At 31.5% G+C, this 18,657-nt stretch overlaps 1 protein-coding gene across 2 annotated transcripts in view; it reads left to right on the forward strand.

The window, feature by feature from the left end:
* Positions 1 to 17,969, forward strand: part of LOC148942712 (NPC intracellular cholesterol transporter 1-like) — a 154,246-nt gene extending 136,277 nt beyond the window's left edge. For both annotated transcript variants that reach the window (XM_089102813.1, XM_089102814.1), the window contains exons 21-24: positions 11,083 to 11,314; positions 13,010 to 13,123; positions 16,711 to 16,873; positions 17,828 to 17,969. In XM_089102813.1, the coding sequence (XP_088958939.1) occupies positions 11,083 to 11,314; positions 13,010 to 13,123; positions 16,711 to 16,873; positions 17,828 to 17,916 (598 nt within the window). In that variant the 3' untranslated portion in view covers positions 17,917 to 17,969. The remainder of the gene's footprint in view (positions 1 to 11,082; positions 11,315 to 13,009; positions 13,124 to 16,710; positions 16,874 to 17,827) is intronic.
* Positions 17,970 to 18,657: the final 688 nt, after the last annotated feature.

The following is an 18,657-nucleotide window of genomic DNA, read 5'->3' on the forward strand; positions in this document are numbered from 1 at the left end:
GAGTTCTAGTTTAGTTTTAGTTACAGTTCCGAATTTGGAGTTTTAGCTTAGAGTGATAGCTTAGAGTTTTACTTAAAGTTATAGTTTGGTTAAGTTTTAGTTAAGAGTTTAGAGTTTTTAGCTTAGAGTTCTTATTGAAGTTCTAGTTTAGTTTAGTTTTAGTTAATATTTGAGAGTTTTAGCTTAGAGTCTTAGCTTAGAGTTTTTTTTAGAGTTGAAGTTTAGTTTAATTTTAGTTAAGAATTTGATGTTTTACCTTTGAGTTTCAGTTAGAGTTCTAGTCCGGTATAATTTTAGTTTAGAGTTTACAGTTTTTTTAGCTTAGAGTCTTAGTTTAGAGTTTTAGGTAGAGTTCTAGTTTAGTTTAGTTTTAGTTAATAGTTGAGAGTTTTAGCTTAGAGTCTTAGATTAGAGTTTTTGTTAGAGTTCTAGTCTATTTTAGTTTTGAGTTCTAGTTTAGTTTAAATATAGTTAAGAGTATGGAGTTTTACCTTAGAGACATAGCTTAGAGTTTTAGTTTAGTTTAGTTTTAGTTAAGAGTTTAGAGTTTTTTATCTTAGAGTTTTAGCTTAGAGTTTTTATTAGAGTTCTAGTTTAGTTTAGTTTTAGTTAAGATTTTGCTGTTTTACCTTAGAGTATTAGTTTATAGTTTTAGTTAGAGTTCTAGTTTAGTTTAGTTTTAGTTAAGAGTTTAGAGTTTTTTAGCTTAGAGTCTTAGCTTAGAGTTTTTGTTAGAGGTCTAGTTTAGTTTAGTTTTAGTTAAGAGTTTAGAGTTTTCAGCTTAGAGTCTTAGCTTAGAGTTTTTGTTTAAGTTTTAGTTTAGTTTAGTTTTAGTTAATTTTTTATATTTTTAGCTGTTTGTCTGCGCTGAGTGAGGTAGTTAAGTTTTGGAGTTGATTGGATTTTTAGCTAGGAGTTGGGTGTCCTGGATTAAAGCCTCATATTATAGTCTTTGCTATATTACTAGTGTTTTGTTGTTTCAGTTATGGACTGATTTTTTTTCATTAGAGACAAATCTTATAATTCTAGTTAGTTTAGTTTTAGTTAAGAGTTTGGAGTTTTTAGCTTATAGTCTTAGCTTAGAGTTTTTGTTAGAGTTCTAGTTTAGTTTAGTTTTAGTTAAGAGTTTAGAGTTTTTAGCTTAGAGTCTTAGCATAGTTTTTGTCGAATTTCTAGTTTATTTTAGTAATAGTTAAGAGTTTAGAGTTTTAGCTTAGAGTCTTAGCTTAGAGTTTTTGTTAAAGTTGAAGTTTAGTTTAGTAACAGTTAAGAGTTTAGTTTTCTACTTTAGATTCTTAGCTCCTATATCGAGTTAGAGTTGAAGTTTACCCGAGTAATATTCCATAATTTTCATCTTAGTCATAGATTCTTTTCTGTTAGTTTTGTTAGAGATCTAATCCATTTTAGTTTTAGTCAATAGATAAGAGTTTTAGCATAGACTCATATCTTAGGTTTTTAGTTATATTTACATTTTAGCGTTTTTATAGATACTAGTTTTAATTTTTACATTAGAGAATTATATTAGATTTTTATTTAATTTTATTTTTACTTAAGAGTATAGAATTTTAGCTTAGAGTCTCAGCTTAGAGTTTTTGTTAGAGTTCTAGTTTAGTTTAGTTTTAGTTAAGATTTTAGTGTTTTTAGCTTAGAGTCTTAGTTTAGAGTTTTTGTTGAAGTTCTAGTTTAGTTTAGTTTTAGTTTATAGTTTTAGCTTAGAATTAGAGTTTTAATTATATTTCTAGTTTAGTTTAGTTTTATTTAAGAGTTTAGAGTTTTTAGCTTAGAGTCTTAGCTTAGTTTTATTTAGAGTTCTAGTTTATTTTAGTTTTAGTTAAGAGTTTAGAGTTTTACCATAGAGTCTTAGCTTAGAGTTTTAGTTAGAGTTAAAGTTTAGTTTAGTTACAGTTAAGAATTTAGATTTTTAGCTTAGAGTCCATAGCTTTGAGTTTTACTTAAAGTTATAGCTTGGTTAAGATTTAGTTAAGAGTTTCGAGTTTTAGCTGAGTCTTAGCTTACAGTTTTTGTTAGAGTTCTAGTTTAGCTTAGTTTTACTTAAGAGTTTAGAGTTTTACCTTAGAGTCTTAGCTTAGAGTTTTTGTTAGAGTTCTAGTTTAGTTTAATTTTAGTTAAGAATTTGATGTTTCACCTTTGAGTTTCAGTTAGAGTTCTAGTTTAGTTTACTTCTAGTTAAGAGTTTAGTGTTGTACCTTAGAGTCTTGGCTTAGAGCTTTAGTTAGATTTCTAGTTTAGTCTAGTTTTAGTTAAGAGTAGAATTTTAGCTTAGTCTTAGCTTAAAGTTTTTTTTTTGTTAGAGTACTAGTTTATTTTAGTTTTAGTTAAGAATTTGATATTTTACCTTTGAGTTTTAGTTAGAGTTCTCGTTTAGTTTAATTTTAGTTAAGAGTTTAGTTTTTTACCCTAGAGTCTTAGCTTAGAGTTCTCGTTTAGTTTAGTTTTAGTTAGGAGTTTAGAATTTTAGCTTAGAGTCTTAGCTTAGAGTTTTTGTTAGAGTTCTAGTTTATTTTAGTTTTAGTTAAGAGTTTAGAGTTTTTGGCTTAGAGTCTTTTGCTTAGAGTTTTTGTTGAAGTTCTAGTTTAGTTTAGGTTTAGTTAATAGTTTATAGTTTTAGCTTAGAGTCGTAGCTTAGAGTTTTTGTTAGAGTTCTAGTTTATTTTAGATAAAGTTAAGCGTCTGGAGTTTTACATTCGAGACTTAGCTTAGAGTTTTAGTTTAGTTTAGTTTTAGTTAAGAGTTTATAGTTTTAGCTTAGAGTCTTAGCTTAGAGTTATAGTTAGAGTTGAAGTTTAGTTTAGTTATAGTTAAGAGTTTAGAGTTTTTAGCTTAGAGTCATAGTTTAGAGTTTTTGTTAGAGTTCTAGTTTAGTTTACTTAAGAGTTTAGAGTTTTATCATAGAATCATAGCTTAGAGTTTTTGTTGAAGTTTTAGTTTAGTTTAGTTTTAGTTAAGAGTTTAGAGTTTTTTAGCTTAGAGTTTTTGTTAGAGTTCTAGTTTAGTCTACTTTTAGTTAAGAGTTTGGTGTTTTACCTTAGAGTCATAGCTTAGAGTTTTAGTTAGAGTTCTGGTTTAGTTTAGTTTTAGTTAATAGTTTATATTTTTGGATTAGAGTTTTTGCTTAGAGTTTTTGTTAGAGTTATAGTTTTTCTTATTTTTAGTTAAGAGTTTAGAGTTTTTAGATTAGAGTCTTAGCTTAGATTTTTTGTTGAAGCTCTAGTTTAGTTTAGTTTTAGTTAAGAGTTTATAGTTTTAGCTTAGAGTCTTAGCTTAGAGTTTTTGTTAGAGTTTTAGTTTAGTTTAGTTTTAGTTGAGAGTTTTGAGTGTTACCTTAAAGTCTTAGATTAGAGTTCTAGTTAGGCTTGAAGTTTCGTTTATTTTAGTTATAGTTAAGAGTTTATAGTTTTAGCTTAGAGTCTTAGCTTAGAGTTTTAGTTAGAGTTATTGTTTATTTTAGTTTTACTTAAGAGTTATAGCTTAGAGGTTTAGCCTAAAATCTTATCTTAGAGATTTAGTTAGAGTTGAAGTTTAGTCCAAACTAGCATAACCACAAAATTACAAAATATTGCATATAAATACAAAAACCATAGGTTATTTTTGGTTTGTTTAGTTTTGAGGGTAGGTTTCTCCCCGTTTAAGTTTGGTTAGATTAGGTTAGCTTATCATGAGCGCTCATGATAAGCTAACCTAATCTAACCTAACTTAAACGTGGAGAAACCTAACCTCTAACTTAACCTAATCTAACCTATGAAACTCAAAGGTAAAACATCAAATTCTTAACTAAAATTAAACTAAACTAGAACTCTAACAAAAACTCTAAGCTAAGACTCTAAGCTAAAATTCCAAACTCTTAACTAAAACTAAACTAAACTAGAACTCTAACTAAAACTCTATGCTAAGACTCTAAGATAAAACACTAAACTCTTAACTAGAATTAAACTAAACTATAACTCTAACTTAAACTCAAAGGTGAAACATCAAATTCTTAACTAAAATTAAACTAAACTAGAACTCTAACAAAAACTCTAAGCTAAGACTCTAAGGTAAAACTCTAAACTCTTAAGTAAAACTAAGCTAAACTAGGACTCTAAAAAAAACTGTAAGCTAAGACTCAGCTAAAACTCGAAACTCTTGACTAAATCTTAACCAAGCTATAACTTTAAGTAAAACTCAAAGCTATGACTCTAAGATAAAAATCTTAATTCTTAACTGTAACTAAACTAAACTTTAACTCTAACTAAAACTCTAAGCTAAGACTCTATGGTAAAACTCTAAACTCTTAACTAAAACTAAATTAAACTATAACTCTAAATAAAACTAAGCTAAGCCTCTAAGCTAAGAAGTCTAAAATATTAACTAAAAATAATATAAACAATAGATCTGATTGAGACTCTAATTCTAATCTAAACCCCAAACTAAAACTAAACTAAACTAGAAATTCAACAAAACAATAGACTCAGTCTCTACTCTAAAAACAATATACAAAAAACTGTCTCTGCACTTAACTAGAACTCTAACAAAAACTGTTTGCTGTGACTACAAGACAAAATTATAACCTCTTAAGTAAACCTAAACTTAGCTAAAGCTCTAAGATATGATCCTAAGTTAAAACTTCAAATTCTAACTTATAACTAAACTTAACTAGGACTCTAACAAAAACTCTAAGCTAAGACTCTAAGCTAAAACTCTAAACTCTTAACTAAAACTAGACTAAACTAGAACTCTAACAAAAACTCTAAGCTAAGACTCTAAGCTAAAACTCTAAACTCTTAACTAAAACTAAAATAAGATAGAACTCTAAATAAAAATCCTAGTCTAAGCTAAAACTCTAAACTAAACTAGAACTGCAACAAAAAACTCTAAACTAAGACTCTAAGCTAAAAATTATAAAATCCTTAATGAAACTAAACTAAACTAGAACTATAAAAAACAACTACGATAAGAATCTATTTTAAAACTCTAAACTGTTTAATAAAAAGGAAATGAACTGAACCTCTTTTCTAAGAATCAAATCTAAAAAACTCTCAAATATAAACTATACATAAACTAAACTATAACTCTAAAAAAAACTCTAAGCTAATAATATACGCTAAAAAAATCCAAAATCTTAACTAAAACTAAATTAAACTAAAACTATAAGCTAAGACTCTAAGGTAAAACTCTAAACTCTTAACTAAAAATAAAATAAACTTCAACTCTAGCAAAAACCATAATAGAAGAATCTATGCTAAATATCTAAACTAGTAACTATTAATAAAATAAACCTCAGCTCTATCAAGAACTCTAAGATAGGACTCTCATCTAAAACTCTAAACTCTTAACTAAAAATAAAATAAACTTGAACTTAGACAAAAACTATGCTAAGACTCTAGGCTAAAAACTCTAAACTCTTAACTAAAACTAAACTAAAACTAAACTAAACTAGAACTCTAACAAAAACTCTAAGCTAAGACTCTAAGCTAAAAACTCCAAACTCTTAACTAAAACTAAACTAAACTAAAACTCTAAGCTAAGTCTCTAAGTTAAAACTACAAATGCTTAACTATATATAAAATAAAATATAACTATAACAAAAACTCTAAGATAAGAATCTAAGCTAAAACTCTAAACTCTTAACTATTACTAAACTAAACTTCAACTCTAACAAAAACAATAAGCTAAGACTCTAAGCTAAAACTCTAAACTATTAACTGAAACTAAACTAAACTAAAACTTCAACAAAAACTCTAAGCTAAGACTCTAAGCTAAAAACTCTAAACTATTAACTAAAACTAAAATAAACTAGAACTCTAACAAAAACTCTAAGCTAAGACTCTAAGCTAAGACTCTAAGCTAAAAAACTCTAAACTCTTAACTAAAACTAAACTAAACTAGAACTCTAACTAAAACTCTAAGCTAAGACTCTAGGGTAAAACAGCAAACTCTTAACTAAAACTAAACTAAATTAGAACTCTAACAAAAACTCTAAGCTAAGACTCTAAGCTAAGAAACTCTAAACTCTTAACTAAAACTAAACTAAACTAAAACTCTACGCTAAGTCTCTAAGGTAAAACTCCAAACTCTTAACTATATTTAAACTAACCTAGAACTCAAAACTAAAATAAACTTGAACTTTAACATAAACTCTAAGCTAAAACTTTAAGCTAAAATTCTCAACTCTTAACTAAAACTAAACTAAACTAGAACTCTAACTAAAACTCTAAGCTAAGACTCTAAGCAAAAAAACTCTAAACTAAAAGTAAACTAAACTAGAACTCTAACTGAAACTCAAAGGTAAAACATCAAATTCTTAACTAAAATTGAACTAAACTTCAACTCTAAAAAAAACTCTAAGCTAAGACTCTAAGCTAAAACTCTCAACTATTAACTAAAACTAAACTAAACTAGAACTTCAACAAAAACTCTAAGCTAAAAACTCTAAACTATTAACTAAAACTTAACCAAACTATACCTTTAAGAAAACGTCTAAGCTATGACTCTAAGCTAAAACTCTAAATTCTGAACTTTAACTAAAACTAAACTAGAACTCTCACTAAAACTCTCAGATAAGACTCTATGGTAAACTCTAAACTCTTAACTAAAACTAAACTAAACTAAAACTCTAACTGAAGTTCAAAGGTAAAAAATCAAACTCTTAACTAAAATTAAACTAAACTATAACTCTAACAAAAAAAACTCTAAACTCTTAACTATAACTAAACTAAACTTCAACTCTAACAAAAACTCAAAGCTAAGACTCTAAGCTAAAACTCTAAACTAAAACTAAACTATACTAGAACTTCAACATAAACTCTAAGCTAAGACTCTAAGCTAAAAACACTAAACTCTTAACTAAAACTAAAATAAACTAGAAATATAACAAAAACTATACGCTTAGACTCTAAGCTAAAACTCTAAACTCTTAAGTAAAACTAAACTAAACTAGAACTCTAAGCTAAGACTCTAAGGTAAAACACTAAACTCTTAACTAAAATTAAACTAAACTAGAACTCTAACAAAAAACTCTAAGCTAAGAGTCTAAGCTAAAACTCGAAACTCTTAACTAAAACTTAGCCAAACTAAAACTTTAAGTAAAACTCTAATCTATGACTCTAAGCTAAAACTCTAAATTCTTAACTATAACTAAAATAAAATTCAACTCTAACTAAAACTCTAAGCTAAGACTCTAAGGTAAAACTCTAAACTCTTAACTAAAACTAAACTAAACTAGAACTCTAACCAAAACTCTAAGCTAAGACTCTAAGCTAAAACTCTAAACTCTTAACTAAAACTTAACCAAACTACAACTTTAAGTAAAATTATAAGCTATGACTCTACGCTAAAACTCTAAATTCTGAACTGTAACTAAACTGCACTAAACTAGAACTCTGAATAAAACTCTAAGCTAAGACTCTAAGCTAAAAACTCTAAACTCTTAACTAAAACTAAACTAAACTAGAACTCTAACAAAAACTCTAAGCTAAGACTCTAATCTAAAAAAAACTCTAAACTTTTAACTAAAATTAAACCAAACTAAAACTCTAAGATAAGACTCTAAGCTAAAAACTCTAAACTCTTAACTAAAACTAAACTAAACTAGAACTTTGAAACTCAAAGGTAAAACATCAAATTCTTAACTAAAATTAAACTAAACTTCAACTCTAACAAAAACTCTAAGCTAAGACTCTAAGCTAAAACTCGAAACTATTAACTAAAACTAAACTAAACTACAACTTTAAGTAAAATTATAAGCTATGACTCTAAGCTAAAACTCTAAATTCTGAACTGTAACTAAACTAAACTAAACTAGAACTCTGAATAAAACTCTAAGCTAAAAACTCTAAACTCTTAACTAAAACTAAACTAAACTAGAACTCTAACAAAAACTCTAAGCTAAGACTATAATCTAAAAAAAAAACTCTAAACTTTTAACTTAAACTAAACAACAATGAAAATTTAATACAATAATCTAAAATAAAAACTATGAATTATTAAATAAAACTGAACTTTACTAGAGCTCGAGCAAAAAAACCAATCTGAGATTGTATGCTAAAAAAAACCTCTAGACCCTTAACTAGAAATAAACCAAACTAAAACTTTAAGCTAGGTCTATAAGGTAAAACTTCAAACTCTTACCTATAACTAAGTTGTGGGTGAAAAGGATGGGTACTTCAATTTGTAAAATGGGTTTAGGAAGGTCACTAAGAAAAGAACTTGTTCTGAAATGCCTTTTGAAAAGTATTGCTTGGTGTTGGGGATTCAAAAGGCTGTAAAGTAAAGTTGTGGGTGAAAAGGATGGGAACTTCAACTTGTAAAATGGGTTTAGGATGGACATTATGAAAAGAACTTGTTCTGAAATGCCCTTTGAAAAGTATTGCTTGGTGTTGGAGCATTCAAAAAAGCTGTAAAGTAAAGTTGTGGTTGTAAAGGATGGGTACTTCAATTTGTAAAATGGGTATAGGATGGACATTAAGAAAATAACTTGTTCTGAAATGCCATTGAAAAGTATTGCTTGGTGTTGGAGCATTCAAAAATCAGTATAGTAAAGTTGTGGGTGAAAAGGATTGGTACTTCAACTTGTAAAATGGGTTTAGGATCGACATTAAGAAAATAACTTGTTCTGAAAAGATATAATAAAGCCATAAAAAAGTATTAAAAAATGGGGGCTCAGGGGCCTTTGGGGTGCCAGGGGTCCTTTGGGGGTCGGGGGGGCCATTTGGGGCCAGGCGGCCCTGTGGGAGTCCTGTTGACCTTTGGGGACTATGGGAGGGCCTTTGGGGACCGGGGGAAGGCCTTTGGGGGTCTGAGGAGGGCCTTTGGGGGCCTGGGGAGGGCCTTTGGGGGTCTGGGGGGCACTTGAGGGTCGATTGGTCCTTTGGGAGCCCAGTGGACCTTTGAGGACCGGGGGAGGGCCTTGGGGGGTCCGGGGGGCCCTTTGGGAGCCTGGTGGTCTTTTGGGAGCCCGGTGGACCTTTGGGGACCGGGGGCTTCCTTCGGGGTTGGGGTGGGGTATGAGGAGCCTTTGGGGTTGGGGTAGAGGACCTCACGACACTGTTAAAATACATCTTGTGTATTATAACGACCACAGAGTTTTACCCTCAAATTCTCTTTTAAAATCATCTTTTAAATCATCTTTTAAAATGTCTCTAACTGTTTCGCCGAAATAATTCCATGTAATTACTAAAACGGTTTCACCAAAATAATCCCTAAACGTAATTTCAGCGAGTTCCTTTTGTTTTTGGCACCCCTGTGCTTTCACATTTGAAATTGCAAAGAAACCTTTTCGCGCGCTAACCACTTCGTCGCTAAGATCGAAACATTCGCTCGGAGACGATTCTCTTTAGAAACAACAAATTAATTCCCCTTTCGTGAATTAATAATTCCCCTTAGAAACAACAAATTAATTCCCCTTTCATGTCAATCAATCAATCATGACATCATCTGTCATGTGTGATCTAAACTTTGCCTCGGAAACAATTCTGGTCGAACTCCAAATTAACTTGACGTCATCTGTCAGACACTATTAAACTTTGCCCGGAAACAATTTGATTAATGACTGTCAGCACAGGTGTCCCACTTTGATTAACCACGTGTTCTCCCTTGACATTCGCTGGGAGCTTGCCCAAAACAACAACAACAACAAATACTATTTCTGGATCATAACATTCTTCCCAGGCACTTGGCCAAAAACAACAAATACTCTTTCCTAGATCATAACATTCTCCCATAGCGTGCCAAAAACACACCTGGAGAAAGAGGTCATTGACCCCATTAACCACGTGTTCTCCCTAGGGACTCTATGCCCATATATGGTGCCCCCTGGAGCTCCTGAGGCCTTTCTACTGTCCTGTGTGTTTTGTTCTTCCTCTTGAGGTTTTTTCTCTCTTTATTTACCCTAGAAAAATTTTTATATAGCCTTCTTCAAGTTTCCTAAGCAATGGAGATGATCCCTGTAAACTCCTAGTTAGTCAAGTTCAAGACGCCTAAATTTTTTCTGTAAAAATGTGAATACTGCAGTTTTTAACATCATAATATGTCCCAATTATCAGACTGTTCAAACAATTAAAGCTTTGAGAGCTTCTACAAAATCAAATGAACCCAGGAGTACATGCCAAAAGATCAAAAAAACTTCATAAAACGCTTAAGCCAGATTACAAACGGATAGCAAGAGGTTCTTAGGACATACATAACAAAGAATGTATGTTTTTGTAGATCTTGGATCGTGTTTACTACTTGATTTTTAACCCTTCGTCATGCACAATAATGCACGTTCAAAAAAAAGACATAACAATACGCTAGTCAAACTTTCAAGGAAAATATAATTTTCATGAAATATGTTTGTGACCGTCAATTAAAATTGTCCATTTTATTTTGTTACATATTTCCTTCAATGGTTGTTTCTTTTAAATCCATTGTTGAGAGATTTTGGATCTGATAACTAAATAATACTTCCTGAAATATCTGAAACAATATTCGAAGAAACAATCGGTTCAGTTTTGCAAGCGATAATAAATTGAGCAATAATAAATTATGATAAATTATATAATGAACTGAATAATAATAAATTATAAAATTAACTGAAATTACCACAATAAATTCAACTCATCTAATTTTTCATCAAGCATAGAATGTTATTTATGCTTTAATGAAGACAAAAATATTTTTTTAACATTTTTTGTATTATAATTTTTAGGAAAATCTGAAATACTGATAAAGGAAAAAGTACTTTTTTAAATGAATAAACTTAGCTGAATCTGTGTATTTTGATAATTACAAAAAACTTTCATCTACGAAAGAAGACAAGTCCATTCCTTGGAAAAATATAGAAAATCTATAGCTAAGTACCAATTTTCGATTTTCAGTTTTTTTTTCTTACCTGAGTTAATTTCGGGTGTTCTTAAGTTCTTATATCAATCTTTAATTTTCACTTGGTAGTTTATTTATTTTTATTATTTTTTTTTTTGTTTTAATAGGCTAAAATTCATAGCACTAGTGCTCTGGCGGAGTTTTGGCTTGTTTTGGAAGTATGTTTTATATTCTGTATATTCATTTAGCAGAGTAAACGATATTCATTAGCATTTTCTTTTTCAGCATTTTTTATGTATACTACGAGCAATATTTATCGACGTGGCCGGATGTCTTGACAAATCTTGGAATATCCATAGGAGCCATTTTTGTTGTAACCTTCTTTTTATTAGGAATGGATTTTATCTCGTCCTTCATTATTCTTCTTGTCATTGTAATGATCATCATCGATATGTTTGGAGCTATGTGCTGGTGGAACATTGAACTCAACGCTCTTTCATTAGTTAATCTTGTTACTGTAAGTTTTCTTTGAGTCAGTTTGTTTCCCACAGCATAAATATATATATATATATATATATATATATATATATATATATATATATATATATATATATATATATATATATATATATATATATATATATATATATATATATATATATATATATACGAAAAGTAGCGGAAAGTTTCTCCAAAAATAATACACATCATAGCGCACTGACTGGGACAGTACGCCAGGGCATTAGTTTCAGTTCCTACTTTGCATTCGATCAGATTGTCTGCGTGATAATGCGCTAAACATTTTTCAATGCGTGTGCGCAAAAAGGTGGAGTCATGACGAGAGCTATGGATTGATGTACTTTAAAAATCTTTAATGGAGAGTATAGGACTTTTTGCTATTGTTCATATATATTTTTATTCTGTGTTATTTCCAAAATTGTTACCTTCATAAAACAAAATACATTAATGGTTGCTGACTACACATTACTGGTTTGGTTTGATGATTGGACTATTGCTATCATAGTGGCACGCTGGTATGACTAGGGTTATTGATTCACGAAAATCTAGGGAGGTAGGCGAAGTCAGGACTTTTTTTTATAATGGGGAAACAAAGAAAGTTATATTTCAGAATCTAGGGGAGGAGTATTTTTTCCCCTGAAAATACTAAAGAAAGATACTTTAAAAGTCCAAAGGCTAGGCAATCCCCCCTCTAAAAATTGGCACCCATGGACCTCAAGAGAAGGGTGGGTATTTATCCTAGGAGAACTGGGAGAGAATCTTCTGGAATATTACTAGGGGAAAGCTACCCCCGCTCCCCCAAGAAAATCCTACTAGTTGCTGTTTCACTTAGGTCTACTACTTGTTTGAAGTTTTACATATGAAGGTTTTGCCCATAAATATTGTATACAGGCTCTTTTTCATTAACACGATAAGTAACGTTGTCGTTGGTGTCCATCTATTTTGTTTTGCTAATGCCCTACCACTCTATTCAAAAACTCACCCTTATTGTATTATGCGATAAAATATTATACTTTAATTAAAATGCAATGGTTTCAAAGAACTCTTTGACCTCCATGCTCCACCCTATTTTCTTTGAGATGAAGACAGGAACTATAGTATCCATTTTGTTGGAGCTAAACTAATCTAGACTAGAGAAAGAACAACGTAATTGCCAAAAAAAACCAGAAACATCTCAAAAAATCTTTTTTTTTCTCGAATTTTATTCTTATTAATTTTAAAAAAAAATCCCACAAATCAAGTTTTTCAAAGAAAAGTAAAGAGCTCCATTAAGACAAAAATGAGCAGTAATAGAGGCAAATAATCTTCCTAGCCTAGAAATACCACAAATCACTATGAATAAGTAAATGAAACTCAAAATGAATAGAAATTACAATAAATGAACGAGTCAAACTCAAAACGAGCAAAAATTAACATGAGTAGGGCTAACAAACCCCATGCTTTCTCAAGACCAGAAAAAAATTTGCATTTTATAGAAAAAAGACCGTGGATTATAAGTTTAATATACATATAAAAACATTTATTCCTTAAAATTCTGATAATTTTTCCTTTATTAAAGTAAAAAAAAGTGAAAAATTTAAAATAATTATCTTCTACGATCCCTCTCAAATCCCATCTTATGTTCATTATTTTGAAAGCTAACATTGTCTATTAGCCCTGAGATAACTAATCTGTTATAATTATCTTTTTACAGGCAGTAGGAATATCGGTCGAATTTTGTGCTCATACAGTCCGAGCTTTTGCTATATCACGTGAAGAAAGTCGATTAGCAAGATCTAAAGAAGTACTAATTAATATCGGAACTTCGGTAAGATTTTAGCGTTAGCAGTTCTAAGCTCTATATTTTTCTTATAAATTCGACTTCAGCTTCCTTCTTTCTAACATTTCTATTGCTTAACCTCTTTTTTAAGAAGAGACATTATAATAAAAACAAATCACATTTTACGAGTTTGTACTTTAGAAATATCCAGGTTGTGGTAGAAGCAGCAACTCTGTAAACACACAGAACCTATAATTGATTTAGTCACTATATTTGATTTAGTCACTTTTAGAGCATCACCTTTGTTCAATTTTTCAGCCTTATTTTATAACGAATAAAAGAGTGATTATAAATATTAAAGTGTTTAGAAATCACCCTAAATATGAGAGAGTTTGAAGGGCCCTTTAATCCTCCAACTTTTTGACTAAATTCCGGTTTTCCCAACACAGTGCTTCAGAAACAAATGTTCTGTATTGGCTTTAGGGTAAAAATACTCTGTTTAAATATTTTGAAAAACCCTTGATAAATGAAACACTTACAATTACTAATCGGTTGAATTTGTTAGGTTTTGTTGTTAGGTTACTTTCTGTTAGTTTTAAATCTTAACATCGCTCTTTAAAATTCCAGTTTTCTCTTTTAATCCTATCCGCCACTAATTTGTCTGCAACAAGTAAATTAATCTGCGTACGCTGTTTACAACATGTTTATGAGCACAACCCACAATTGCCTAGAATAATGCCTTTGGAGAAACAAGATGGCAGCACTTTCGTGAATTTCAGTGTCTCGACGCTAAATTCAAAAATATACTGTTTTGAAGAACGCCGTCAAGACCTTTATTTTTGGACAAGGCTACATCTCAAGAAGTAGCCTTTTGTAAAAAGTTAAAGGTAAAATTACTTGAAGTTCAAACCACTTCCAGTAATTTTACCTTTTTGTCGCACTGTTAATGTTTTTTGGATGTTTGAGTGACTCTGCCTCTACTAATTTGCATTTCTACTATGCTAAATAGTTACAGCTAAAATTGGTGATTAGTTAAGCCCCCGTACTATTTCATACGCTTACTCCTGGTACGGTACGTCAGCAGGAGAAAACCTCGAGAAAAGAATCAAAAGAGAAAATCTTTCAAAAAGAAATGAAAGAAAAAACCTGTTGATATTGTTTAAGGGAGAATTTTCCCTTAAAAGTAATATATATTAAAGTCCATTTCTGATCGATGAAAAATCTTCTAACAGTTTTTTATTTTTTTTAAGGATTTCTTAAATACTTTTTTATGTTATGCCCCAACCACACATTAGTCCTACCTGTTAAACAAAACCAAGAAATAAGCGATATGTGTTCAGCGCATTGAGTTATTTTTTATTCACTATTTTAGGACCAAGACACTCCATAGTCAAAGCTTCCGATAAAAAACCAAGATCTATGAATGACATGATTTTTATTAATTTTAACGTCATAACTGTATTACAAAAGTACGAACTTGAAGTGGAAAGAAGGTGGTTTGAAAATAATGTACTATCACTAATCTTTTCCAGTTTTCGGTTTCTAATGCCATGTCCTTAGACTATATCTTTTGTTAGACTCACCTTATAATACCTTCTTTTCAACCTCCCAATTGTTCTAAATTATAAAAATCGTGTCTTAAATCTTTATTCTGATTGGTCTACCATAAATTTCATACTTGAAAATTGAACATTGTTCAGCTCGAAAAAATATAGACGGGACACTTAGTAGGTGTTGTAGTCTTGTGTGATTTTCAGTAATTTCATTAACAAGCATAACTGTAACACCATTCGGCCATAAAATGTTTTCATTCAAAAGTTCGACTATCAGAGGGAGTTCAAGAGAGGGGGGCAGAGCATTTGTCTCGAACGCAGAAATTTAGGGGTGCAAAATTCTAATAAATAATTATAACCGTTAGGTTATAATCATATTATGATTTTGGAATTTTATTTTATTAAAATAAAGTAGAGAGCGCAGTTGGCAGTAGTATAAGGAAATTGAACCCGAAAATTTTCATTTATTCCATATCTATGTCACCATTCCTTGAAAATAAAAGTAAACAGACCAAATTTAATTAATTTTAATATTTTTTTGTGATATTTTACATTCAAATTTTGTTAATAAATGAAAATTCTGTTAAAAAGAACTGACAATTTTTTTTATAAACAGGCGGGGGGGGGCACTAAATAAGGGTTTGTTCTGGTTCTGAGAGAGGCTAAAACCACCGCTAGTGACTGCAATGTGTTTCGGTCAAAAAGTGCTTATTTTATATTGGCTGCATTCTGGCTGTGGTAGTACCTTTAGCTTCATCTGACACAACTCTTCAAATTTGAGTTTTTTCTCACCCAAACAGAACCGGAAGTTCTCGATCAATATATAAAGTCGGTTTCTCACATCTTCTTTGTTTTTCAAGATACCAGGAGCTTTCTTCAAGGGTCAAAAGACGTTACCTGTACAAACAACTGTTCTTTTGAGATAGACCAAAACTATAATCCATATTTCCTTACTTGCTGTCTCTACTTGCAAAACTTATAAGCTAAACCTTGTATTACTGCTGTCAATCCGTCGTAGGAAACGACAACTTACGGCTGCAGTTTATTGGGAACTCTTTGATTTTATAAACCAGATTTTACATTAAAGTTATTTAGTTAACTCCTGCTTTGTGTCTGCTGGGAAATCGGTACTCTCTGGGTCAAGTTTGCCGTTTTTTAGACAAAATGTTGCAAAAAAAAATTTTCCGAAATAATCTTTTATTTTGCTTAAAGGTTCTACACCTTTCTCGAAACGACATCCTGTCAGCAATGGCATAATTTCGTTAAAATCCTGGGGGAGGAGCAAAGTTGGAGCCAATTTTCCAAAATCAAGTTAAAATGACAGTAAAAACTAAAAAAGGCCATTTGGTACCATAAAGATACTATTTAGTACTATAAAAACATTAAAAAAGGTAAATATGTACTTAAAAAAACTGATCTGCGTCTGTTGATGCTTGAATTATGTAAGTTTATCTTAGTTTTGACAAGATTTTGGAAAACACTAAATTTCAGCTGGGGGGGGGCAACTGAGGTCTGGGGGGAGGGTCAACCGAGGTCTGGGAGGAGCAGTTGCCCCCCCACCCCCAACCCGCTTCCCCATAGAAAGTTACGCTGCTGCCTGTCAGGAGAGTAGAAAGGTTAGTTCTAGCCATTAGTTTACTATTCTAGAATAAAGGTAAAGTATAAAAGGGGGTAAAGAACACGACATTGGATTTTTACAGTCCCTACCTTCGGCGGTGATTTCTGTTTCATGGCCCTTTGGCCAGGAAGTTCAATAGGGGGACGGGGGTATGGGGGCCAGTCATTCTGTAGTTTCGCACTCCCTTCTTGTTTATCTTCCCCGGATTTCTCCTGTTCCTCATTTAGAGCTGGTTCGACTCTGGTTGAGCTTACAAAGTTACGCTACAAACCGCGTTCCAAACCAAATAACCAGCGACACCAGGACTCGGATCCCTGTCATTACGGACAAAGGATTTCAGGTCTAACGAGCCAACCACTTGGCTAGGGCGGTTCATGCTCTAGAATACCCAGTAAGAAAGTATAATTTTAAATAAATGCGTGTCATTTGTTACATTGAGTGGTATTTCATATATTCTATTTCAGGTACTGACAGGAATTGCTTTAACTGATCTGAGTGGAATCATCGTTCTTGCCTTTGCCACATCTCAGATCTTCCAAGTTTTTTATTTCCGGATGTACCTTTTGATTGTGCTTATCGGAACCGCACATGGCCTTATTTTCTTGCCGGTCTTGCTGTCGTTCATCGGTATGTAGCCATATTCTTTTTTCCAATTCTCAAACTATTTTCGAAGTTGTAAGAGCTTGCACTGAGGCTATGCATCCTTTCAACCTTTTGAACATAAATTAACTATATAAATTTTATTAAACTTTTCTTAAATTTTTCTTAGTTGGTTATGCTAAATGTTTATTTTAAGAGAAAACGAAGATGGCATGTTGCTTCAAATTCATTTTCTGATGTGTTGTTATTAATTCCATAATTAACTCAGCCCGCAGAAATTTCTCTCTGTGTCTTATTGTCTGAGTCTGTCTCTCGCTCCCCCTCTCTCTCTCATTCTATCTCTTTCTCTCCCCCCTCTCTCTTTCTTTCCCCCCCTCTCTCTCTCTATCTCTCTCTATCCCCCTCTCTCTCTCTCTCACTCTCTCTCTCTCTCTCTCTCTCTCTCTCTCTCTCTCTCTCTCTCTCTCTCTCTCTGTCTCTCTCTCTCTCTCTCTCTCTCTCTCTCTCTCTCTCTCTCTCTCTCTCTCTCTCTCTCTCTCTCTCTCTCTGCATGAAACAGGAAACAAATCATTACGATTGATTGTATTAGTGATACCTGAATATCCGAAACACAACCCGCTGAAAAATTAATCAAAGGATTTTTTTAATTCAAAATAGATCATACTTAAAACTAAAGATAATATTCAATGATGAGATATGTAACATTTTTATAATGGCTATTTTGTCCAAGATAGTCTCTCATAAATAAGCTAAATCGCTTGAAAATTATACTTCCTAACCACCTATCAGTAATTTTTGTTACCCCATTGCTTTTAAAGAAAGATTTAGCTTTATTTTTGTTCTTCTATAGGTCCGTAAGACGTATAAGACCTATAAGACGTATAGGTCCGTAAAGAGAGATAAAAGAATAAATGATCTTTTCTCATGTTTTGTAGTATCCTTATGATTGTACTTACTTATCTAACATACCTTTTTTTTAAGGTCCTAGCATAAACAGAGCTTACTTAATGAAAGTACAGAAGGATGAAGCTCGTGACACAGGGAAAGGAGAAAAGACACCTTCATACTGATTACTGATTTTGTAATGACGCTAATAATATATTTGTTAGATTCAAGTTTTCTATTCTTGGATTTCATATTTATAACTAAGAATTAATATGACCATGAACAAGGACTTATAAGTGGAATCCTGATCCATTCGGGGTATTGGAAGAAAATGCTGGGTATTGGCACCATCTGGGCACATATTTTTAAGTCTATTGAAAGTACGGATAATCACTGAAAGAGGCTTAATCAGGAGAAAAACAAGGTTCAGAATTATATTTCCAGCCTGGAAGAATAGGCTGCCCGGTCATTGACTTGAACACAGCTCTCTGTGTCATGTTATAAAGCCTTGAAGATTTCTCGGGGAGGCCAGTCGATAAGTAGTTTTTTGTTGTCACCCAGTTCTCTCTCGGCCTTCTGTTTAATTCCGCTGGTTTTTATTTTCAAATTGTATAGGGATAAATTGTACAGTTTGTCTAAATGGGAGTTTTTTCTTTCATTTTTTTTTCTTTTTTTTTTTTTTATCATCTGTTGTGTTTTTCTTTATGTGCTTTGTTTAAGCCACTTTTTTCCCCGTTGATAAAGACTAAAGATATAAATCCAAAATATTCGGAGTTCCATTTTTAATAATTTATTTAAAGATGCTTTTTATTATTTTTCCCGGTCTTATTGAAAATTTTATGGTTGTTAATATATTTTGGTTTTGATTGTAAATTGAAAATTTGCGTGGTCTAAGAAACTATTTATCCTGACACACAAAATTTTTA

Source organism: Artemia sp. Qi Xiang Cuo, chromosome 16, assembly GCF_049724085.1.
Source record: "Artemia sp. Qi Xiang Cuo chromosome 16, ASM4972408v1, whole genome shotgun sequence".
Lineage (NCBI taxonomy): Eukaryota > Metazoa > Arthropoda > Branchiopoda > Anostraca > Artemiidae > Artemia > Artemia sp. Qi Xiang Cuo.